Genomic DNA, 25,793 nt, shown 5'->3' with positions numbered 1-25,793 from the left:
CTCATCGGTTGACAGGTTTGCAACTTCTAACAGGCCTCACATGTCAGGCAAATGCTTTCACTGATGACATGCATTATGTGTCCTATTGAGGCTTCCTCTCCCAGTGAACTGTCTGTTCAAAGGACTCAAGTGAACGATTAATTTCCGCCCGTTCTACTCTTCATTGGTGACCATTTTGTGTCATTTAATGTGGAGCCCTAGACTCAATCAGTGGGAGTACAATGAAAACACTTAATTTAATACGTGAGACATCCTGAAGGCACAAGTCCCATTCCCTTAGAAACTCAATGTAGAAACCTAGAAAGAGTTTACTCTATAGAATGTGCCCTTTAATGAAATAGCTAGCAGGAGGTCATTAACACCCCTATAGTCCCATTGTGATTCATGCTGCGGTTGAGAGAAGAGTAAATCAATGTATGGAGTGAATGTGGGCGGTAAAAGCGTGTCCAACAGGGAGGCCACCAGACAGCAGTGCCCTGACCTCCTATTATTTACCTCAACCTGCCTCAATGTGAAGGATCTTGCCTTTTTAAAAAGCATACGTTCATATATCTCAGGGCCAGAGGGACGAATCCATATCTCTTCCCTTGTTGTGCGTCAGCAAAACTGAACTGTGAGCGATCCAAGAGAGCCATGGCACCGGCCCAGCAGTGTGTATCCTCGACAGGTTCCTAATTGAACAGCGGTGAGCACTGCAAGCCTCTGGCAGGCCTTCACTCTGGGACGGGGGGCGGAGGCAGTGACGGGGCTGGTGGAGGTAGTGGAGGTGGAGGTGGAGGTGTTGGTGGAGTTGGAATTTGTGATTGGGGTCGTATTAGTGGAGGTGGTGCTGGTGGTTTAGGGGGTGGTGTGGAGGTGGTGGATAAGGTGGATTTGAGGGGGGGGGGGGGGGGGGGGCGTGGGAGTTGATAGAGGAAGAGATGAAGGAAGTGGAGGTGGTGTGGTGGTGTGGTGGTGGAGGCGGTGGGTTTGGTGGTGGTGGACGTAGTCTTGCCGCCGTTGGGTAGAGTGGTTCTGCGGGTGCTGGTGGGTCTAGTGGGTGTGCAGATGGAGGATTGGTGGTGGAGGTGGTGCAGTGGGTACAACTTGTCTGGGCTCAGCGGGATAGAGGGAGGGAGGGAGGAGGGAGCGACACCGGCTGAGCAGACAGACTCCCAGAGTAGCCGAGTTTTGAAAATAACCCAAACTGACAAGCAGGTGTAAAAGGTTACAAGGAATAATTAGCTCCGCACCGCCATTACCCCTCGATGACAAAACCCTCCTGGGGTGGGGCTCTAGACCCCAGGGGGGGCAGCACGGCCTCACAGATGCTATGTCGGGCCAAATCACGGGGAGATGTCTGACTCCAGATGGCCTCCCTGGGATATTGTATTTTAGCAAGTGTTATCACATGGATTAGGTATTATAACGCACAAAGTTTACACCTTTTGGGGGTTAAAATCAACCCGACACTCACACCTACTATTATAAGCACGGGACAGACGTGAACGTGCACAGGTGCAGGCAGTGCGTACTATAGGGTTTCATCGCGACGGGTGTTTCTGATTTGCTGTGCGAATGCATTGTTCAAACATTTGAAGTGTCGACTAATGAGCGAGGCCAACTCTGATAGCTAAACAGATACTTTAGAGATGTCTTCTGTGATAAAGGGTGCAGCTGTATACTATTCCTGCACTGTTCGTAATGAGCATCGTTACTCCTGTGCTATTGCTGTGCCAAATAAATTCATTGGATTTTTCAAAAACTGCAGTTATTAAAAGCCAGCCATTTTTGCATTCAATCTGCATCAAAAATCTGCTTGGTGCTCACATCACACAGCAATTAAGGCTGTTTCCCATGCCCATTAGTGATGAGACCGTCTGGGTTGAGGGGGTACAGAGTGATTATAGCATTAATATACTTTTGGGAAGAAAAATCCCTTTCCCTGGAATCGGTTAGAGAATGTTTTCTCAGTTTTCTTCATTACAAACTTCTGACACCAGTCATCGTCAGAATTGTTCTTTACTGAAAGCATAGGAAGACTGAGCTCTACCTGTGTTGGGTTTCAGCCAACGAGCGCTGTCCAAGAACAGAAAGCAACAAGCTTGTGATCTTTGTGGTTGACCTTGCACATCTTCTGAGGACACTGTCGATTGATCAGTTTTTGATGTTAGATCATAAATCAACACATGCTCATATGAATGGAAAAGACGAAGGGTATAAAAAGCAGCATTTCTGTTTCCTTACTTTAGGAGATATTATTTTGTCAAGAAACTATTATTCTTTTTTGCCTCTGTGAGATATTCATGAAGTCGGAAAAAGATGTGTGGTTCGACTAACCATGTAAACACAACATTAGCTTTCTGGGGCTATGTCTTCGGCTTTCAGTCAAGAGCAGCAGACATGTGTACCCTTCAAAATAAAAGCCCCCTAATCTCAGAAGAAACACACTTTTAGATAAGTGTTCCAGAATAGAGAGGTCCCGCCACTCCACCGAATGAATATGTTTTCCTAGCAGCCCATAACACTTGGCTTGTAAATTGTGTTTCCATAACAATATATTAATTTTGTTTTGAGTAGCTGCACCATTGTGTCTCTGAGAGTAGGTCAGAGGGGAGGTGGGAGGGGGAGGGGGGGCGGGGGGTCTGCTGTTGAATTTAATATCTTGCCTCAAAAGCAAATAGAAAAAAGCTTATGTATCGGAGGGAGTTATCGTACCCAGGTGTCAGACTATCTCCGGGCGCCCGCAGAGGGAGAATCTCCCCAACAGACATGGTGATAAGCTTTGCCTGTCCCGCTTTTTGACAGAGAGAGTTGAAATTGTGTGATCTTCCCAGCGAGGGGAAAACCCTTCAGGTGAAACATGCAACACGGGTCGACTTAGTGAGGCTCCTCAAGCAGGTAGAGAAGCAGGGGAGGGGCGATAGTGTCGCAATACATGACAAGCAACAGTATTAGAGAAATAGTGTACATTTAAAGCCACACATCATGGCATACCAGATATACTGCATTCTGGATGTCGTAGAACGCGTCTCTTCTACACCGGAGAGATTCACACGTATGCATCTATCTCTCATCTCTTATCACGGCACGCTTGAGTCCGAGGGTGTTAGGGTGTGAGAGACTGAATGACTTTGGCGTCCAGGTGCAGTCTTAGTGTCAGAAAGGATTGATCACTGCAAGATGGTAACGGTGCTGAGACACAGAGTCCTGGGTAGGAGATCCGATAGAGACGATTCATCAAGGCTTCATCAAACACAGCTGGCGCTCTTAGCACTGATTATGAGGATGTTCTCATGTACCAGCGCTCTGGGAGTGGACAGTGACACTGTGAGGAGGATGCCAACGGACCATGCACCATGGACAATGTGCCCTGGTGCGTAAAAGTAGATACATAATTACTGTGCTGAGCGACACCTGTGTGTGTCTTTCGATGACAGCTCTGTGAAAAATATCTGTTGGTGATGAAAGGTCATGTATGAGTTTCGACAGATGCAGAACAATAAGTAGGTAAATACCTTGTCATTCGACAATGGGAAAAATTCTTTCCTTATTTTATGTTATTTGTTATCTCCTAATGGAATTAAATCATAAAGTGGTTGGCTAAAGGGAAGTGATTTATGTAGTATTAAATATTGTTTTCTATTAACGTGTCGGCAAACTACTTTAGCACATGTTTTCTTAGTAATGAGTTTGCAAGTATTGTCTGGACTCTAGTTCATCAGAGATCATGAGGTGAACTTGTGATTAATGCAGCTGGTATTAATTAATCATGATTCTCCAGGAGTCCCTTGGGGGGAGATGAGGTAGAGCCGTCGGTGGGAAGAAGCTTCCAGGAATGTGTGGAAAGAACTCAGGGGTGTTCTTTTTATCTATGTCCTTTGATGTAGAGGCACAAGACAGCCCCCCCTTGATCTCCATCTTCACCCATAATGCACTCGAGCACCCCTCACGAAACATAGCTACTCACCTTGTTTCCCTCTTGACTCTACTCTTTAGAAACGTCCTTGTGTCACAATTCTGGAAGTACTGGAACTCTGATATTGACCCTATGTTTTGATTGTTCTCAACCTCAAGTAGCTTCGGATAAATTTGTAAATGTAGAGAAAGGTCAAGAAGACAACACACAGTAGCAGAAAGGGTGTGTGAGCATGTGTGCGTGTGTGTGTGTGTGTGTGCGTGTGAGCATGTGTGTGTATAATGAGTCAAACATTCATCAATGCCACACAACAAAGAGCGTACATATAGTTAGCCCCTCCTGGGAAAGACCAGCATGAGCCCTTCTGCCACAGTCACTGACAGAGAACGTGGCTGGCACCTTTGATGCCCCACTCTCTCAAACGCTGGGTCCCTTTCAGATGAATGAGGCATCGGATGTCCACTAGTGTGCCTTTCTTCGAGCCTGCAGCTCTTCATTCATCATCTCCTCTGTAATTGATCTCAAGTTATATGAAATCAGCAGCAATGTACAGAATACAGGTGTTTTATTATGGATTGATAGGCACTCCCCACAATGCAACCTAAGACATTTGACAAGTTCTTACTGACTTCATAACTTGCAGCGCAACAGCTGTCCTGGGCTGTTTTAGAGGCATTTTTATCTCACATTTTGCATTCAGTGCTGTGAATAAAATTCACAATAAGCCACTTATTTTCGCATTCAGTGCCAGAGAAGCCTTCTGTGGGAGCTGTTGGTGAGGTAACTAGCAGAGCTGCTTTGTGGGGACTCTGGTGAATATTTAAAGGCTGCCTCTCTTTCCTCCTGCTGTAACGTGTCTGCTGTCAATATGTGGCCAGCTTACCAACCCTAATGAATCATTTGAATGTGAAGCGGCCTAGTTTTGTGGAGGGCCCTGTGAGTGATTCCCGGATGGAGTCAGTCCACTACCACCCACTGTGCAGCTCTGTTATTTTGAGAGGCGCTTTGTTCTTTCATATTGGCTTATGGGTGCATCTCTTATCTCTTATGGGTGGTATTCCATATAAAGTGATAGAAGCTACACATCCTGACCATGGAAATACCTCCTCATGAGACATTGTGTGAGAACGACAGCTGTGACACCACAAGTGCCGACTCATTCATAAAAATGCTCTGAAACGTTAAGACTTGGGAGTGTTATAGGAGATCTGTTTGGGCGACATACTTCCATGATATCATATGTTTGAGATTGTTTGTTGCTCTGATGACATCTATGTCGCATGCTGTGGAATATTGTTCAGGCAAACACCATAATACTTTAGCATCTGTGTTATGCGCATCTCACCAAGGTGAGGTGCCTGTCTATGAACGGGAACATCTGGCAAAGAGCTTTTTCCGCACAAAATGCATTGTGATTCTGTCCTTTATGATCCATGCATAGGTATAATTGTCTGTATGTCACTAGAATTTAAAACAGCTTCATGTAGTAAAACATCTGTTTGATGTCAACAGCAACGTACAATTGGTCTTTCGCAGTTTATCAGGAAATTTAGTAATAATAACTTGGAACAAATCCCATTGCATGTAATTGAAGTGTGATTTACAGTTAATAAACAGCCACGTCCTGTTTTTGGCCTAAAGCCATGTTTTGCTTTTAGTATAACAAATGAATAATGAACATTTACCAATACATCAAAACCAATTGAATATGACAAGTATTACGCGTCTCAAATAGGCCGCTACAACAAATTGATGATGATGAATGACAAAAGGTCAGCCAAATGTGAGGTGTTTTCTTTGTATTTCATTAAGGCTTGATTTGCTCATTTGATTATAATCACTTCCTGTTTGGCCATTAGTTACCTCTTCTGGTTCTCAGACAAGAAAATAACCCTGGTTAGATCTGTGTTTATGGTTTATACACATTGTTGTATGTGCAATACCTCAGCAGCGATGTGCTTCTAGGGACTATGTATTCAATTAATCGCTCCCAAGTTTGTGTTTTTCTAACCTCTCTGGGGCCTTCTCTCTTTTTAAATCAGGTTCCTTTTTGACAAATACCGTAAGCTCTCCTGTTAAAGGTCTCTGCAGGACCCAGAACCCAAACTTTGTGGCACTGTTGTTCTTATTGTAATAGTTTGAATGTGATGACCTCACTAGACGAGAAAGATTCAAGGTGATACACACTCTTCCTCGATATAGCAAACAACAAATATAAAATAAAAACAAGGTTGAATGGGTAACATTTTGCCAGCTTTCTCCTTCACCCTTGCACCCATTTATAACCGGCACAGTAATGGTGTACTTGAGGACCTGTCAACACTCCCCTTCCCCCTGATTCCAACTAAAACCATGCCCGCCCTAATTGTCCAACGAGACGCTTTCACTTTGCAAACAGAGTAACTATGCAAACGTTGCCTCATAAGTAATCACTAGCGGTCTCTTTCACCACTTTTGGAATCAGGGTAATTATATTAATGATGGAGCAACATGATTAACTCACGATTAACATCAAGACAGTGCACAGCGTTTTTTTGGATGTCTTGAGAGCGGGGACTGGTCGGGGAGGAGTGTATGCTCCAGCCAGTGGTCGACCGTACAGCCGGACACGCTCATTCCCCCCAGCTGTTTATCCAACCAGTCCGCGCAGACCCCGGCCGCCCACTTCACAGTGGCTGAGGACACGCCACAGAGGACTGGTCAAGGGGCAAGGTCTCTCCCAGCGTAGCACTGCACAATGTGCAGAATAGCATGTGGGACTTGTTTAGCACACTCTGCAAGCAAGCACAACGGGCCTTATTGATTCCTCCCCGCCCAGAAGGAGTTAACCCAATTGGAGGCAGCTGTGTGAGGGCAGTGCTGTGGACGCCTGTTGTCCTACGAGCAGAGGTGTAGTGTAGCTTATAATGGGTATACTTTGATGTGTAGTGGTGTAGTGAAGTGTAGTTCATAGTGGGTATACTTTGATATGCAGTGGTGTAGCGTAGTTTATAGTAGGTATACTTTGATGTGTAGTGGTGTAGTGAAATGTAGTTTGTACCGGTGGGTATACTTTGATGTGCAGAGTTGTAGTGTAGATTATAGTAGGTTTACTTTGATGGGAAGTGGTGTAGTGTAGTTTATAGTAGTGGGTATACTTTGATGTGGAGTGGTGTCATGTACTGGAGTTTATAGTAGGTATACTTTGATGTGCAGTGGTGTACTGTTGTTTATAGTAGGTATACTTCGATGTGCAGGGGTGTAGTGCAGTTTATAAGAGTGGGTATACTTTGATCTGCAGTGGAGTAGTGTACTGTGTAGTGTACTGTAGGTCACAGTAGTGGGTAGACTTTAATGACCTGTAAATCCTATTGAGGTATGCAAAAACTGTCACTAATTATTTCTACAAAAATTGATCTAAATTAAAATAGTATAATAAAAGTCATTGATTTTTTTTTTTTCCTGAACAAAGATCTACTTTTACACTTGCTGTGGGGATATAGCTGTCCATATAAGAACCCGCATGGCTGAGCCTACATACGATGCCAGATTGACAACTTCACTGCTGACCTTTCCCTCTGCTCTGCTCACAATCACCGCCACTCCCAACCCCGCCTCGCTACACATTCCCATTATGCAATTCCCCGTTTCCTCCTCAGGTTTGTCCACATTTGTTCAGTTTGCTGACACATCTCTCGACCCGGTATGTGCCAAAACAGATTTTTGAGTAGAAGTTCTCCCACATCACTATACTGTTACATATTCTTGCACAGTTCTAATCAGGCATATGGAAATCCCGGAGCTTCATAGTAGGTGTATGGCGGGGATTCAGACCACACCTGTACAATCTACAAAATAGTCTTTCTAACACGTATTTCCAAGACATTCAGCAAGTGTGTTTCCCATGAATTTAATGGAGACACGTTCAGATTGGTTCTGTTTTTGTCTCCTTTTGTATTACGACATGGACCAACATGTAACCCGTTCACATTGTTTCCTGTGCCTTAACGAGCACATCCATCCTGGTGCTGGAATGCAGGGTGGGGCGGGGGGACTATGCTCATGGAACATGCTTCCCATCTGGAGGTGCAGCGACCTGTCTCTGCCTCGACAATGGCTGCAGGGAACAAGCTCTGAGCTCAGCGGTGGCCGATCGATGGGACGTTGATGTTGGCCACGTCAGAGGCATCAATGCTGCCGAGACAAAGGAGAAGCCAGCCGAGGAGCTCATGCCTACAGCTGTGTGGGCTCCTGTCTGAATAAGTGTAAGGGGAACAAACTAAAGAAGTAGGGATAGCAAGGGGAGGATAGTGTGCTGAAATGCAAGCAAACCCGCAAATGTTTTAAGGACAACTGGGGACCTGCAGTGAGTGAAAGTTACAGCCCTGTGGATCTGTTGCACAAATTATGAGGCAGCACTAAAAGATTAACCATTTTTCCATTTAACTGACAAGATGTTTACAATTGCATTCCCGTGGAGATTTGTGTCCGTCACAAGAGATAAAATACTACTCTTCTTAATCTCTAAAGCTTGTCCCTTAGACCATTCCTGGTAAAAAGTCGGGGTGGATGAACATTTTATAGGACAGCTAGGAATATTTGGTAATGTAGATAAATGTTAAGGAACATGCAGTCAAATTCTAATCCATTGAATTGTGTCATTATAAATCCTAACTAGAACATTTTGATAAAAGGATCTAGTATATTAAGATATTAATCCTTGATTTACAATTAGATGGATAAAGAAAGTGACGTGCTCCTTCAAATCACTCTTCCCTAACAGTGTGTAAAAGTGTATGAAAGTAACATCAATCATTCAATAACTGTCAAAAACTGAACCCATGCTAGTGGTATCGAGTAGGCTAGTACTAGAACAAAGCTGGTTTATTATGGGTCTATATTATTATGTATGAGATATAGATGGGCCTCTTTTAAGGCCTATATTTCACTTAACACAATTGGTAAAATAAATAGCTTCTATAATGGTAAAGCTAGTTTGCCAATTCACATCTCCAATAAATTATAATGCGAAGATGCCTTGTATAGCATACTGTCACTTTGAAATGAGCTCTTACACAATAATGGTAAATCATCATCCAGAATAGAGTGTAGTTAAATCGAGGAAGTTCTTTATTTCCTTCTCAGTGATGTCAGTGCCATTATTAAGAAATACATTATTACAGAGCTTTTCTGGCACATTAATAACAGGTTTGTGTGCAAGAGCGGGGAAAGTGTTGAATGTAAGAAAGGTGTGTACTTAGTGCTTTTTTCCCTTTTTTTTGAAGAAAATAAACAATACACGACACCGTATAATTCTTATGAAGATATGAGACAGTCTGTCAAATTGCTTTGCTAAAAATGTATCTAGTCCGAAGCAGACAGATTGTTTGGCAGCAGGTGTCGCAGCAAACATGAGCAATCCAATAGACGCAGAAGGATAGGTCCTGCCAAGGAACGGCAGCAGTGACCACACCTGGAGAACTATAGCAGGCAGTAGAGATGGAGTGTTGCGCTTAACGACAACAGGGTCTCTATTGACTATAGAAAATAATGGCTACACGTGTCAGCAAATCTGCTCCTGGTCGACATGCTCACAAAAACACTACCAACCACAACAATCTCACCGGCATGACAATGATAGTATGAGAATGATATTAATGACAATACAAAGAGGATAGTAGGAATAATACTAATAATGATAATGATATCAATGAAACAAAATGAAATAATAACAGTAGTAATACAAGCTCAGGTATGAATAACATCCATGATACAAATTCCACTAATCCTGCTACACTACAACATTTATCATTAACAACAACCACCCCATCAACAAAACCCTGATCCTGACAACATGCTGCCTCCCGGCCCCCTTCCCTCTCTCTCTTTAACGCTATGCCCTCCATCTATAGATCCCCCAGGTCAGCTACGCCTTCCAGCCCCCCTCCCCCCCTCTCTCTAACGCTCTGTTCTCTGTCCTCCAGATCCCCCAGGTCAGCTACGCCTCCACCGCCCCCGAGCTCAGCGACAACTCCCGCTACGACTTCTTCTCCCGGGTGGTGCCCCCGGACACTTACCAGGCCCAGGCCATGGTGGACCTGGTGAAGGCCATGCGCTGGAACTATGTGTCCACCGTGGCGTCCGAAGGCAACTACGGAGAGAGCGGCGTGGACGCCTTCATCCAGAAGTCCCGGGAAGACGGTGAGTCATATAGGGGTTATGACTCTATGCCGCGAGGGGAAAGAGTGTGAAGGGGTCGGCGTTTGTACGGTGTGGGTTGGTATGTGATGGTTGCGGATTAACCATGACGGGATGTCCCCTGATGGGACACTCTTGAATGATGCAGGGGTGGTGATGCGGTCAAGGTTTTACATTAATTTAGGGCAGTTAGCAGACGCTCTATCCAAAGCGACTTACAATAAGTACATTTGTCAGGAGAGAGAAACAACCATATATAGCTGTCGGTACAGTGAAGATATTCATAATGCAATTGCCAAGCACTTACTTAGCCAGGTTAACCCATTCATGTAATCAACAAAGAAAGCTAGGATAAAATGCCATACTATCTTTAAGTGTCAGGACATTCCAACACACAATAAGTGTGTAAGTGTTTTTAGGATATTAAGGGAGGAGAAGGGGTGGTGGGGGGTAAGGGGGAATCTATGCATGTCACGCCTGCTGCTAAGGTTGAGGACCCAAAATGCATGACACAAAGAGTATTTTCCAAACAACAGGTTTTATTCACTCAAAGCTCTGGAAACATGAAATAGAGGCACAAGGTGCACGCGACAACAGAAACAATGATCGAGCAAGGAACTGAACCAAGGCAACGACTTAGGCCCCGTTTACACGAAGGGAAAACGCAGATATTTCCACGCGGTTTGGCCTCTCATTTGCACGAAAACGCCGTTTTTGTTACAGAAAACGATCATTTCTAAAAACTCCGGCCAAAGTGGAGATTTCTGAAAACGCCGGTTATGTGTTGTCGTGTCAACGGGGAGAAACGGGGTTTTAGGTTCTGAAGCGTCACATTATGCGCCAGGAAATGCTTAACGTCTTATGAGCGCCCTATGTTTACAGTTTGTTTGTTACAGGAAGACGCTCGTGTTATTCGTTGTTGTTGATTCTGAGGATTCTGATTGGCTTGCATGGCTTTATCCTTCTCCCTACGAGTTTAGATTCTCTGCCCGAACCCGAGCCAATATTTCCCACCACTATCCTCGGGCCGGGCCTTTGATCGACGATTTATTTATTTATTTATTTTTATCATTGGTTTATTGGCCTAATCTGAGGAGAAATCTATGCCATAAACAGTAATATTATAGGCCCTTATTACACGGGTCTTCTCAATGCCGTGGAACGCTCCGTTCACTTGCATGGGCAGTAGTCCGGTGACTTGTCAAGCCCAGCGTCTTCCGTTGCTAAGTGTCACCGTCTTTGCGGACACCGTCCGAAGGAGCGCTCCTGGGTGCCGGCTCGGTTCAGAGTGGACCCTCGGCTCATTTCGGACTTTCACCGTCTGCATCCTGACCAGCCTGCCCCGTCCTCACTTCCACCTTCTGCGGGCCCATCTGCTGATGGACCTTCTGATCCTCTGGTGAGGGGGGGGGCACCGATGTGGCAGCCTCTTCCTGCTCATCTTCTTCTTCTGCTGCTGTGGAGGACGTAGACTCTGGCTGCCTCTGAGGAATTGTAGCACTCCTTCGGGTCCGGGGGGGGGGGGGGGGGGGGGGGGGTACTGTCATGATCCGCTCCTGGCTGTCCATCCTACTGCCAGCTCTGTACTGTCATGATCCGCTCCTGGCTGTCCATCCTACTGCCAGCTCTGTACTGTCATGATCCGCTCCTGGCTTTCCATCCTACTGCCAGCTCTGTACTGTCATGATCCGCTCCTGGCTGTCCATCCTACTGCCAGCTCTGTACTGTCATGATCCGCTCCTGGCTGTCCATCCTACTGCCAGCTCTGTACTGTCATGATCCACTCCTGGCTTTCCATCCTACTGCCAGCACTGCCAGTACTTTTCCTGATCACCTGCCTGCCACTCCCACCTCCTCAGTGCAACCACCTTCACCTGTGTTCCCTCACCTGATTTAAACCCACTCTTTGCCCTCAATCTCTGCTATATTGTCTTTAGCAGCATGCAAAGCTCTCTAGTATTATTTCCCGGATTGCTTCCTTGGTTTCGACCCTGCTTGTCCCTGACCCGTCCTCGTCGTCCCTGCCCTGGTAACCTGAACAGCCTTCTGTCCCTGACCCCTCTGCCTGCTCGCCCCTTGTCTGCCTCCAGTTTGCTTGGATTCCATCCCCGGAGGTCTCTGCTAGAAAGTCAGACTGTTTTGGCTAGCTCAGGTTGTGGACTATTCTTGTGTACCTTCTGTGGATTTTAAGATGCTGTTTGGACAATAATCTGTTGAACTGTTCCAACGCTGGTCTCAGTCTGTGCTGTTCTTGGGTCCAACCTCACGCCCATTACATTGTAGAGGTGAACTCCAAACAAGTGAGCTGGTTAGCGACTCAGCGGTCCTGGCATCTTCAGGGGGCTTGTTCCACCACATTGTTTACCAACAGTGATGAGATATCAGTTGCTTTCATCTACAGGGTGTTTGTTTTATTGATTTAATCAGCTGCAAATCGATTGTTCTTTCTTTGCTTTTGTATAATCCAGGAACCATGTGGTGGATAGTTTTGTAGGGAATAGAATCTGAACTGTTAAAAGATAATGCACACCCTTGGAAGGTTATTGACCAATCAGGATCAAGTATTTAACAACGCTGAGGCATAACGCAACCAGAATGCGTTTTGTTATAGTTTAAAAAGTGGAAAGAGTTGAAAAACGCTGAGATAAGCCTTCATGACGCTAGAGAGCTATTTTTGATAGTTTAATGATTTCTGCAGCTGAAAGTATGCAGGAGTCGTTAGCTGCACAAAAAACAGGCAAACGGAATAAAGAAAACTTAAGAACAGTAGCAACCACACTCATAAAATATGCTGATGTATGGGTGTTAAGTCTAAAGCTCTATGTTAACAAAAATATAGCCTTTTCTGAGTATTATATCTATATTGGTTGAAAAGTGCAGGGATGACAAGGCTCAACAATGGATGGCTCCAAGATGAATTATGGGCTTCTTGGTGAATTCACCAGCGGACCTCGAAGCCAACACATAGTTTCTTCATAGATTTCTTTCCAAAGGAAATACACCTGAAGCTAAGATTACCTTGCAATCACCGACGTGTAACCAAACACAGAGGAGCCCCTCTACAACTCCTGGTATTTGAGTTTGTTTGGCTCAGGGCCTTGGGATATCAACACTCAGTCATCGAGTGCCGCGTTTGTTCCACTTTCAAATCGAGTGTGGACATTGCACGACGGAGGACACCTCAGACAGAGGGAAAGAGCACCAGGTTATAAATAGTTAATGCCGGCCCAGATAAACGACCATCCAATATAACGGCAATATCATCTCTGCCCCAGACGTGCGGTTTGATACACTCGTACGCCGTACGCACACACATTACCGCCGTGGCTGTGATTGTAACGATAATGTTACTGTGAATGGATTGCGCAAAAAAATACGTGTTTGCCCCGAAACATCTGTCACTTTGCCACTCCACTGACAGCGGTTTGTTTACATTCATCATTTTCCTATGGGGACGGAGAAGTGCGTCTCGTGATAAGTGGAAACATTTCCGTTCACCAAGCGAGACCTCCATTCGCACAGAGCCCTCCAGAGGGGCGTGGATGATGCTGTTCTCTTAACTCGAGTGTCTCCGAGAGCAAATGGATGCTGCAGCGACGCTGACGTTGAAAGGGTTGACTGGGTGGGGGGCTGGAGGGTGGTGGGTCTATCATGGAGAACACCCCCCCCACCCCCACCCCATCTAATAGCTAGCGCTCCACTCTCTCCCTGTCTCCGTGGGTCTCCCCCGCCCTCCCGCTTTCTCCCCCCCCCCCCCCCCCCCGCCAGCTCTGGGCCTCACCGCTCAGCCCCCCTACCCAGACTCACACAGGGAGCTAATGAAGGTAATGCAGCAAGCAAGCCATGTATAGGGGCTTGAGGGGAAGTGCCACGGAATCACATAGTAAGACACGCACATGCGTCAAAGGGAAGGGCGGATCGATTCTCAGCCGTTGAGCGGGGTGACATGTGTTGCAAGGATTGACATTAGCTGAGGTAGTTCATTAAAAGCCCTGCTCTTTGCTTGGCAGTAAATCGGTTGAATATTCAGAGTATTCGAATGAGAGCCCATTTGGGGGGACATGTACTGACAGGGAACAGGGAACAGGAAATATTTCTACAGATAAGAAAATCTGAGCTCAGCTGAATTATCGGAACAGCCTGGAAACACTGGAATGTTTTGCACATGAGAATAAATTCCCGAGTAGATTGACTTGTGGATGGGCATGTTTTCACTCTTCAGGAACTTTGTGGTTCAGATGTTTTTTAAAGGAGCAAATAGCAGCAGTAGAAAGGTTGAATAGCGCAGCTTTAATTTATTCGGACTCCACGAGGACCATTATCAATATTAAGCAAGCAAGTTGTCTGACACTCTCAGAACTTAAAATAAAAAAATAAAGAACTTACGAATTTAATCACATCGGTAAATATCAGTAAAATAATTGATACAAGCAATATCCGAACTTTATGTCATGATAGAGGAAATAAATACCGGTATATACTACTTTACTGGTATAAAGCCAATTTTATATTTAAGTCAACCCTCTGCATTATCATCTCTTTTTTAAGACCATAATATCCTCCTGCTTTGACATTGAATATAACTTATTCTTAATAGCACTATGTGAAAAGATCTTTTGAAAAGAAAAAGCACTTAGTAACAACGAACACCTTTGCAAACAGTGAAGTTTTGTGCCTCCTTGACCATTCAGATAGTCTTCTTGTGCAAAAATGAAACGTCTGAAGAGAATGAATGAATATGTAATGGGCTTTCAGCAGCCCAAAGCCTTTAAGAAATTACTTCAGTAGCTCTCAGCCCAAAAATAATATGAATGTATAATCTCGAGTGGAAATAGAAATAAGGTTGAATGCGTTATGGTACTTTCGAACCTGTGTTGCTGGTTCTGGGTCTACCTGACTGACTTTCTTGATAGAAAAGTAAAAGCATGTTGTGAATAGTAAGTGTGTTGGACGTTCAGGATCTCTACAAGCTCATATTAATGAATAACATGGAGTGAATGCATGAGCACGTGAAATGTTATGACGTTTGCCTGTGCGTGCATTTGTGTGTGTTTGTTTGAACATACAGTTCAAGGCAGAGGAATTGTGTCTGTTAATCTGGCAAGGTCTAGATCAAGACAGATTCCGAGACAAAGGTTGTCTGGTAAAAGGGAAAATAAATCTTTCATGGAATAAGGAGATATTTAAGGAGGGGGATGAATGCGAGCCATGCTATGACCCCAATGTCAGTCTTTGATTGATGTATAAGATGTGAGAAGACTGACGTGAGCACAGAAGTAATGTCACACACTTCGGAATAACGATTTGGACCAACTGTGTTACACTGACTACCGCACTAGTAACTGTAGTGTGTAAACCCTATTTTAATAACCATGCGATCATATAAAAATGTGTCTCTCACCTGGGCTTGGGCACTGACAAAGTGAATTGACTGTTGTGGGAACGATAACTGCCCCACGACATCTCGCCCGCCAGCATCTCACAAAGAACTCTGACATGGTGCGTGTGTGAACCAATAGGGGCCATCCAGGAGTGAGGTGCACTCCCAGTCGCAGTCGTACCTGAGCAAGAGTCTGTTGTTTACCATTATGGCTGGGAGGTATAATTGAGAGATAATCGGTGCTATTATCTTTGCTTCTTCTACAAATGTGTAGAAGTGCTTTCAGCCGAAAAGCACAGCTTAAAGCCAAGGTCTCTGCTTGGCCATCAAGCGTCCAGGCTATGGTATATAACAGAAGTTTAACTCGAATAATCTGTACAATTATTAAACAGAACATTAAAATTAGATTTGTACACTCATGTTAATAAATGATAATTAAATGAAAAGACTTGAGACCTTGGGGCCAATGTAATTCACATGCTAATATTATTGTAATTTAATACGTGCGGAACTACCCATGCTGCACTGGAACTTTTTGAAGACAGAGTGCTCTGACGCAGTCGGAGAATCAAAGAGGCAATGATTGTCAAGCATCGTTAGGAAACTGGAGGGAAAGTATTTTCTGGCCTAGCTCATTTTAATATAAATAGTTCTCATTCAATTTCTGTATCTGTATTGCTTTCATATGGGGCTGCTCTGCTGAAGCCAATAGGACAACTAGGAATCAATGCGTTCTGGGATAATTAAAGAAAAGACGCAAAAATTGTACTGATGGATTGCGCTATAGATTTCCTTTTGGGTGTTAATAGAATTCCAGCAGAAGAAGTTAGACGGTACTCTGATTATACGCATGTATTACTGAATTATCATGTATTGGCAGACGTCTGCATTTAGAAAAAAAAGTGAATTAGTTAATTGTATTATGCTAATTTTATAGTATCACATAACATACAGAAGGGTGTTTGTGTTTGTGTGCGCATGTGTATGCGTATCCTTGTTGGCAAGATAACCTGAAAACATGTGAATTAATCTCGCTGCCCTTTCAAGTGTGAACAATGCAGTGTACAGACACTGTGTTTGTCCATGCTTGCGTGTCTCCTGGTCAAATTGCCTGCCCCTACTACAGTCTGTCTCTCGTCTGCTCCTGCCTCTCGTCCGGGAAATCTCTATTATGCATGTCGGGAACATTTTAAGCCTGCACAATACGATTTAGTTTGACCATTAATTGCTCTTTTAATAGCAATTGAAGACAGTACTTTGTTTTCTGCCACATTGCAGAATTGTTATCTCTATCTTTTACCGCCCACCCACGTTGGTTCTTGAACTGTGCTGGTGCTTTCTATATTTGGACGTGTGCAGTAAGCAGGGAGAAATCACTGCATAAAAGCAGCTTCCAAACAAGCTTTCTAACATAACCGATGGAAATCTCAGCAGATTTGATGATACAAGCACAACAAACATGTTTGGTGTTGGCAAAACAGTGCATATTTCCATCAAGTAAATGCTATTTTGATTATCACAAATTATTTTTTATTATTTATACCAAACTGAATTCTGAGGTGCCACATTGATCATCTCTGCGAGAAGGGTTAGTCATCAACATTCAAATCAAGGGTTGGATCATTTATTATAAAGGAATGCATGAGTGACAATCAAAAAAAGAGGCCGGATATAAATGGCGGGAGTTCAAATGGTTCTTTCATAAAGGTGACGGAAAGATTAATAATGTGAAAACCAGAGACACACAGAGTGAAGTTAACAGTCCTTGAAGTCTTGGGGTACGTGACGACCAGCGATTGAAGAAGAGTGGCAATGCAATAAAAAATGTGAAAAGTCGACGGCAGATCATTTGCAGACAAAACTCACAGAGCACAATGCAGGAGTCTGAGAGTTGTTCAGAGCTGGAAGCTGTGAGCCAGTAAGGCAGTATCAGTTTTCATCCTGATGGAAAAGATTTGAGCTCTGCTTTTGTCATTTAACATCTTCACCTCTGCACTTTTATTTCCGAGGCATTGCAATGGACACTGGCTCATTTTGCAGTTTTGCTTTATAGTGATTCTGTTTGATTAATATTGATGTTCGAAAAGCTTTTTACTATCTCTAGCACCCAGAGTAAGAGAGCAAGCTAGTTGTCCAGTCTGTTTAAACCACAGGGGTCCAGCTACTTAATCACTGTTAAGTAACCTCGACAAGGGCAGTCGCCATGAAGGAAGAGAGAGCAGGCGAGAGGAAGAGGGGGCGGAGCAAGCAAGAGGGAGAGGGAAAGAGACAGAGACAGAGAGCGAGAGCGAGAGGGAGCGAGCGAGACAACAAATGAATATTGAATTCCATTAGGCCAAGCAGTGCGTAGCGCTTTATTTCAAAATCCTCCGAAAGAGGAAATCCCTCTTTAGCCTGCTGACAGCTGCTCTTTGGGCTAGGCCTCATTAAGCAGCGATGATGTCTGTGCAGGCCTCCAGGAGGCTGAAGGAGATATGAGGTGAATTGAGTTGACAGGGCGTCAGGCCCACACTCTGCTACTGCGTTCTCTCCTTTACGGAGCAGCAGCCTGCTGCCTTCACGCTGGCTGCAGGTAGGACAGACAGCACCAGGGGAACGGATGTGCCGTGTGTGCTTGTTTCTGTTTGAGTGGTTGAGGGTGTGTCTGTATGTGTGTCTGTGTCTGTTCTTGTGCATGAGTGATTGCGTATGTGTGTTTTTGTATTTGTATTTGCATGTGTGTTTGTGTGAATTGATTGCTCGCACACATGCGTGCATGAGTGATTGTGTGTGTGTAAAGATAATTGATTACTTGTTTTTGTGTGTGTGCGTTTTTATGTGTGCGCATGTGTGTATGTATATGTCCGCAAACATTTACATTTGGGTCAGGGATGAAGACCACAAACTTGCCTGCATGCCTGTGTGTGTGTGTGTGTGTGTGTGTGTGTGTGTGTGTGTGTGTGTGTGTGTGTGTGTGTGTGTGTGTGTGTGTGTGTGTGTGTGAGTGTGTTTGTGTGTGTGTCCATGCGTGGAGAGAACAGCTCTATGTAACATCAACCTTGTTTACAACTGGCATGCTAACGTTCAACACAACCGCCCCCAGCACTGAGTTTGCGCGCATCTGTGTTGGGTTTGCACTCAAATTTAAATCTCTCTAAGCAGTGTGCTGTTCAAGCGGGTGGAAGGAGCCTACGAACATCAATGACTTGCAGCAGTGTGTGGCTGAATCATCAGCGATGTTCAAATCAACATATGGTTTGAATCATGCTAGGTATAATTCAATTCGATTCAATTTTATTTTAATAGCCCCTAATCACTGGTACAGTCTCAAACGGCTTAACAGACCATATATCTATGACACCCCCCTGACCCTAGCCCCCAAGAGGGCAAGAACTACCACAAAAGTACCTTAATTAGCATGGAAGAAATCTTGAGGAGGAACGCAGACTGGGGGATCCTTCCTTCCAGATATAAAAAGCAACCGTATCCACTCACACACCGCATCCCGGGCTCATTTACGTCTCATGTTGTAGAGCATCAGACACTGTCAACAAACATTAATGCTATTAACAGTTTCATCTCTTTCGGGATATAACACGTACGGTATGCGTTTCACAAATGGATATGATGTTAGACAGCATATGCAAGGCATATCCACACTTCACGCCCTTGCTTTGAGAGCATGAAATCCCCATCAAACACGGCCCCACAACATCAAATACAGGCATAGCACAGCAAACAGGCTCAGGGAAAGCTACCAAATGGAAATTAGAGGGTGCAACAGAGCCTCCCACCAGACCAGCCGTCCTGCCATTCTCAATTGTGCCCAACACTGCATGCAGTGAAAGGTTAATATTCTCCAGCAACTCCTGGGCAATGGGACCTTCCAGGCCTACTACAGTTGAATCTTCCCTCCCACTCGCGCTCGCTGATTTGACAGCACCTTTGGCGCTCGCTGTGGCTCACGGGCAGCTGCAGTGCGCTGCGTTTAATCCCATTCTTCCACACATTCTCTGTGGGTTACAAGGCAAGTCTCACGCTTGTCAAGTGAGTCATTTTCTTTCAATCCCCGTGTCGGAAAGCACATCACTCAACGCTCCGAGGGAAAGTTTTTCTCTTTTACTTATGAATCATTTACCTTTCATACGAAACATCGCAGTTTTAATCATTTAGGCCTTCTGAAGTCGAATTTACAGTTGGCCCCGGGACCATTTTGTCATTATTTATTTATTCGGGACCTGGCAAGTGAAACCATTTAGAACAGAATACTGGAGAATGATTTAGATTAAGTCTCTTATTCTTCCTGGAAACAGTTTTCAATTTTATCTATTACTTCTAAACCACCCACGTCATCGCCCCAAAATTGGGTTGCAAGACTTGTTGCATTAAATAAGTTATGTTCCATATCAAGTTCCCAAAACAGTAAATACTGCTGATCCTAAGGATTCTGTGCACACACTGATACGTATCGACCTTCTTCTCGGTTTCCATATCAAAGTGCTGCCAACACACAAAAGGGATTTGACAACATCCCATAATCCTTTACATTCACCTTCTGAGATAAAAGTTTATCCGGATGTCTGGGTGGGCACAGAGGCACACCAAACATAAAAACAAAGAACAATGGATCCGTAATGGATTTCTTTTTAACATAATGGTGGGGAAAAGGCCATAACCAATGGTTTCGAGTCATTATGGAAAGGGCTTTGCCAGGTTTAAAAGTACACTTAGAAGTACACATAAAGAGCTCAGCAGGTAGGTGTGGAGAGCAGGAAGCCGCGGTACTTCAAAACAATGTGTGTGTGTGTGTGTGTGTGTGTGTGTGTGTGTGTGTGTGTGTGTGTGTGTGTGTGTGTGTGTGTGTGTGTGTGTGTGTGTGTGTGTGTGTGTGTGTGTGTGTGTGTGTGTGTGTGAAGAAGAAGTGTGTGTTCTACCTGTTAAGTCCCCAGATCTCCAGCGGTGAGTGTTTTCAGTCCTAGCGAGTGCTGTTAGGCAGCAGGACGGGCTGGGATTAGCTCAGGATGCTCTGCTGTGGGGAGGCGGTTGCTGACGAGTTATGCTGCGGTCAGCAGGAATCAGATCCACCACATCTACCAGGGTGGTCACCATAGGCTGCCACGGCAACCACTGTCCAGTGGACAGGAAGCTCTCCCTTCAGCATGATCGTAGATCTGCCCCCCTAATCGATAGCTGCATTCCCTGAGTGTATAAAAGTGTGTGTGTGTGTGTGTGTGTGTGTGTGTGTTTGTGTTTTACTCTCCAATAGTCAGGAAGAGCCCAGCACACGGCAACGACGCATGTAATATCGAATAACGTCTGCCATGTTCTCGGCACCTGCTGGGAGCCCACTGTTAAGGGAAGATTATGTGTGAAATAACATTTCCTGTCACATGATGCTCTCTGGGGCCCCTAAGAGCGTCTTATGTGCTCTAAAGATAAATTGGATTTTCCCCCCCGGGACCCGATGTGTGCCAAGAGCTGATAGCCGGGCAGGGCTGCTGACAGATACATTACTGTTACCCGTGGTCACTGTTTGGGTTAAGTAAATAGACATGCCAACACATGCTTACACTTGATCCATCACCTCCAAGGCCGGCGCGTGTAGCAGTAGTTATACCTGCTGTGTTCCCATAGAGTGCTGTCACGGCCCCTTAGCCGGGTCATCCATATCCGTATCCAATGGATACCAAGCAGCACCACTGCTTGTAGAAGCCAATGCTTTTCTGCTAGTTCATTTTATCGAAATCCTTTTTTTTTGTTGCTAATATTCTAATATATTATGCATCAATACAAATAGATATAATGTATTTTTTTGTAAATGATTTTGTACGTGCATTCGATGCAGCACAGATACGATTGAAGGGAGGAGACGGCACATTGCCTTGGCTGGAAATCAGAAACTGCAAGGAGTTGATTTACATCTGGTTTCCCGCTGCGTTATGTAGATATTCTGGGGAGTTTAGAATTGACCATGGCTGAGGTCATCCTTGGCGGGAGAGGCCAAGCTAAATTGGAATACACCGTGGGTGAAGTGGATATGTGGATATGTCTGCAGGAAGTCTGCAAGTGAGGCCCCAAGACAGTTAAAGGAATCTAAAACAACACCCAAAGAAGAAGAAAAAGAAGTCAGTCGATTAGCATGACCCCAGTATCAGACTTCGTGGCTACAGTGGCAATGTTAATGCAAAAAATCGTAACACCTTTCAATTACAGAGGATGGGAAACGCATACCTAGGCCAAGGAGAATGTGTAAAATTCATTTTAGATTGACTAACCTTTTATATTATTATATATAAAAGGTTAATATAATTAATATATATTTGTATATTATAGTCACAATTAATATTTCCACGACAGGATTTGAATATGTGTATTCTACAGTGGTGTTGAGCCGAGTTTGCATTTGGCCGTTACGCCCAAACACATCCCCAGCTCCAGCAAGATGATTGGTCGAAAAAAATCATGGCGAAAGTTCTTGACCCGCCCCCGCTTGCCCGGGTATCCTCTCCGTCTTCAGACTTTAGATATGAATCTAAAGTCTAATCAGTGAGACTGGGTACACCTTGTCCTCAGACCAAGCCTTGTGTGTTGTTTCCCTGCGTAGGCTGCTGTGGATGTTAAGCTGTGCCCTCAGACATCTCTATCCCTCCCTCTGTGTGCCCAGGGCTGCCCATCACCTGTTACAGCTGTCACAAAACAGCCCCAAATCCAGTGGCAAAAAAGCCTCAGTCTATTAAATCGTACACAGGGCGGATATTGTCACAAAAAGTATTAATTTACCGCTGCTTCACATCGCCGTGACAGTAAACAGCCGCTAAATAAATAAATGTCAGTTTCAGAGCCCAGAACATTGAGGCACACTTTATTGAAAAACAAGGTTGTGTCTGTGTGTGTGTGTGTGTGTGTGTGTGTGTGTGTGTGTGTGTGTGTGTGTTGTTGTTGTACAAAATTTGCAACTGCATGCCCGAAGGAGCAGTTCTACCCACCAGGAGGGGTGTATCAAACTCCCTAATAGTCAGAGAATCTCCCCCAGAGCACATTGCAAAGCCATTTGAAAAATGGCACGGGGGACAGAAAGTCATTTTTTTCAAGCTTATGTTTATTTGATTCTTAACCGTCAGCAGGAGCAGAAACCCCTCTTGCTCAGCTCACTTTCTGCTAACAATTCCCTGGTAAAATAATTTCCTAAATGTGGATATTTTTCAACCACGAGACACAGCGTTGCTTAGCTTACGATGCCTTTTCTACTGACTAAACACCCGCTCAATATATGAATCTATGCAATGCAGTTTAAACAGCATTTCATAGTTAAGTCATCCTCACATCCATAGAACTTAATATTTACTTCCAGGGAAAATTAGATTTACAGCTACATGTCAAGCAGGTGGGAGTTGGAAGCAAGCTGCTGGGACTCCTGCCCACTCGACTATTTGAACGTTGCATATTTCCAATGCACATTGTTAAGCCAGAAAACAACCCACTTTCAATCTCTTGCCACAATAAGATGTTCATTCAGTGTTTTCACCCTATACGGCCCCTTCTCCACTAATTGGCTCGCTTCAAACGGGCTGCTTCCTGGCAGCTCTTTAAATTGTCCAGCCTAAACAATGCCCGAAATGTTTTTTTCACTTCCTCAAGAACTCATTTGAATTCACAAAAGAGGCTTTTGTTTTCTGATTTGCTTTTTTGGGCATGAAGAATGATGTCACATATTCAAGCCTATAAAAAGTCATTTATTTCTTAGCCGCCCTCCCATAAGTACAAATTCTCAACACTTTGAAAAGGCTGGGTGCCATTTCTTTGCCGTCTGTCTGCTTTCCTCTCCGAATCAATCTCTTTGCAAAAACTTGTTGAACTGTCAAACATCTCCTACGAGGAGTTTGAAGAATGGGCTGCAGTCCAAAACTCTTATGGTTTGATTAAACATCTTTAGAACTTTATTAATCCTCAGGAGAATTGATACTGTACAATAGCTCTACTTAAGAAAGAGCAATCACAAAGTAAAAGGCAGAATGGACAAAAGGGAGCAGACTAACACATGGTGAGCGTGGACTGTGTTTCAGACTATAAGGAGACCCTACCTGAGTGCTTGTTAACACCATGTTAACACAGAGCCTGAGCTACAGTGCGTATGGTCGCTCCTCCATTGAAACCGACTAGAATCGCAATTACATTTGGAAAAAGAAATGACGGGACATGTGGTGAAATTGCAATGGTTAGATTAAGCGGGAGTCATGACTCACCCGTGGGACTCACGGCAGTCCTACGGTTGATCAAAAGCGACGACTAAGAGAAACCCTCACCATTTGTCATTGTCACCTTTGTGTGTTTTCCCCTCGGACAATACTGCTGGAACAGGACATTTCTTCCTCTTGTCTTTTTCCTGTGCGAGCAATTCTCAAGTTATTTTTGAGAAGAAAGGACTGGGTCCTGGTCACTCCAGACTGAGTCAGTAGGTCAGCATGATGCTAACGACGAACGACAACAATATGTTGTTATATTTTAATAAATAATAATAAACAATAATGGCATATTGAAGCTTGTGATTCTCCCCTCAGGAGCAGCTTCCTAACAGGCAACCCTGTTTGTAGATAGCAGGGATTCATTACAGGGCTCAGGGGCACTTCAGCAGAGTGGATGTGCTGTCACCGGGGATCACGTTAGGGCCCTCAGACTGAAGGGCAGTGTGTCTGATTGCTAAATGTATACCTGCCTATCTGTCCTCCGATCACGACACCTCCCCCCCTCTCCTCTCCTCACTCATTTAACACAGGGAGGGAAAAAACACCGGGAAAACACCCCCAAAATAACTATAATATTCAACCAATATAGGCAGGCTGGAAGCTGCTTAATTCAACACTGCATTCCCTTGATGTAGTTCTTTAAGGCTGTGTCGATCTCTTGCTCAGAGGGTGGATGTTGGACATACTTCACGGTTGATTCGTCCTTCATCACTCGAATGCCGCAGTCAGATACAGTCGAATCAATCTGTTAAGACGCAGGAAGGAATAGATCAATGGATTTTATTGGATTTTGTGGGATTCCTCTCTGTTGGTATTTAACCAACAGTCAAGGTATTCTGTGTGGAAGTTTATGTGCTCTTCTAGGTCAGCCTGATATATTCTTGGCTAGCAACCAGAAAGAATATATTAGCCTTGTAATAATAAAAAACAAGTACACAATCCCATCCCTTGAATGTGCTTTTAGACAGATCAAGCAGTGCAACAAGTGTCTCACCACATTATCCAGTTCTAACAATGGTGTGTTTTTGTTTTCCAGAGACAGCTTTAATGTGAACTGTCTCAGGAATGGAGGTGGCTTTTTGGGATGCATAATAATTGTCTGTTCGCTTTGCTGTATTTACGTTTCAGCAAGTCATCCTTGCCTGGGGGTTTTCATTATTACTATTATTATGATTTTCCGCTGACGGTCACCCAATAAATAAGCTATTAATACCCAGGCAGCACCCCATGGGTGCCACGCCCACCTGAACCTATTATGGGTCCCTCCGCACAACCATCCGGCGAACGTGAGACAGCGCTGTGTAGTAATCGGAGTAGGGGCCTGTGTTGACTGGAGCAGTGTTCCTCCCATGGGTTTCAAATGAGGATAAAGCACAGCGTTTGTGGGGAAGGCTTCCAGGAGAGAAGTGGCCTGGTCTTAACACGCACACACTCACACACACACACACACACACACATTCACTGACACACACATACACACACACATTCACTGACACACACGAACACACACACACACACACACACACACACACACACACACACACACACACACACACACACACACACACACACACACACACACACACACACACACACACACAGACTCTGTGGGGATGTTATTTTTAGAGGTGATTTCGACACATAGCTCGACTTATCAGAGTGCATGAGGTTTCTTGGTTCCTCGTCTTGGCAGTGCGTTTTAGTACTGAGTTGTGATTTCCACATTGTACTGTCATGTTTTGAATGTTAACATGTGTTCAGTATTCCAGGTGTTTATTGCTCATGAAACGCCTTGACATTTTTTCCTCCACATTATGAATCGGAAGACGATTCATAAGTCGATCAAAACAAATAAATATGTGTAATTATAAGCAGATAAATTGACCCATGCAGAAAAGTAAACTACATTAACAGAAGGGCTTTCATCTCAAGACTTGATTAGACTAGATTACTGTCGTATTAATTGCAGTATGATTTGCCCTAAAGATCAGTATCTTTATGGACATTCCCACTCTTCATCTCTTAGGAGTCTGTGGTCTTGTTAAGTCTTTAGTGATCTTTCTGGATGAGGATGGTAGATATGGGAGGGATCTGGTTAATAAATACTTGCTCTCCA

At 44.4% G+C, this 25,793-nt stretch overlaps 1 protein-coding gene across 2 annotated transcripts in view; it reads left to right on the top strand.

The window, feature by feature from the left end:
• Nucleotides 1-25,793, top strand: part of LOC132468791 (metabotropic glutamate receptor 4-like) — a 130,754-nt gene that overhangs the window by 74,028 nt on the left and 30,933 nt on the right. For both annotated transcript variants that reach the window (XM_060066701.1, XM_060066628.1), the window contains exon 3: nt 9,862-10,078. In XM_060066701.1, coding sequence (XP_059922684.1) covers nt 9,862-10,078 — 217 coding nt within the window. The remainder of the gene's footprint in view (nt 1-9,861; nt 10,079-25,793) is intronic.

This window comes from Gadus macrocephalus, chromosome 1, assembly GCF_031168955.1.
Source record: "Gadus macrocephalus chromosome 1, ASM3116895v1".
NCBI classification, from domain to species: domain Eukaryota; kingdom Metazoa; phylum Chordata; class Actinopteri; order Gadiformes; family Gadidae; genus Gadus; species Gadus macrocephalus.
Note: the sequence above shows the minus strand (reverse complement) of the source record. Positions and strands in the feature narration are given on the sequence as shown.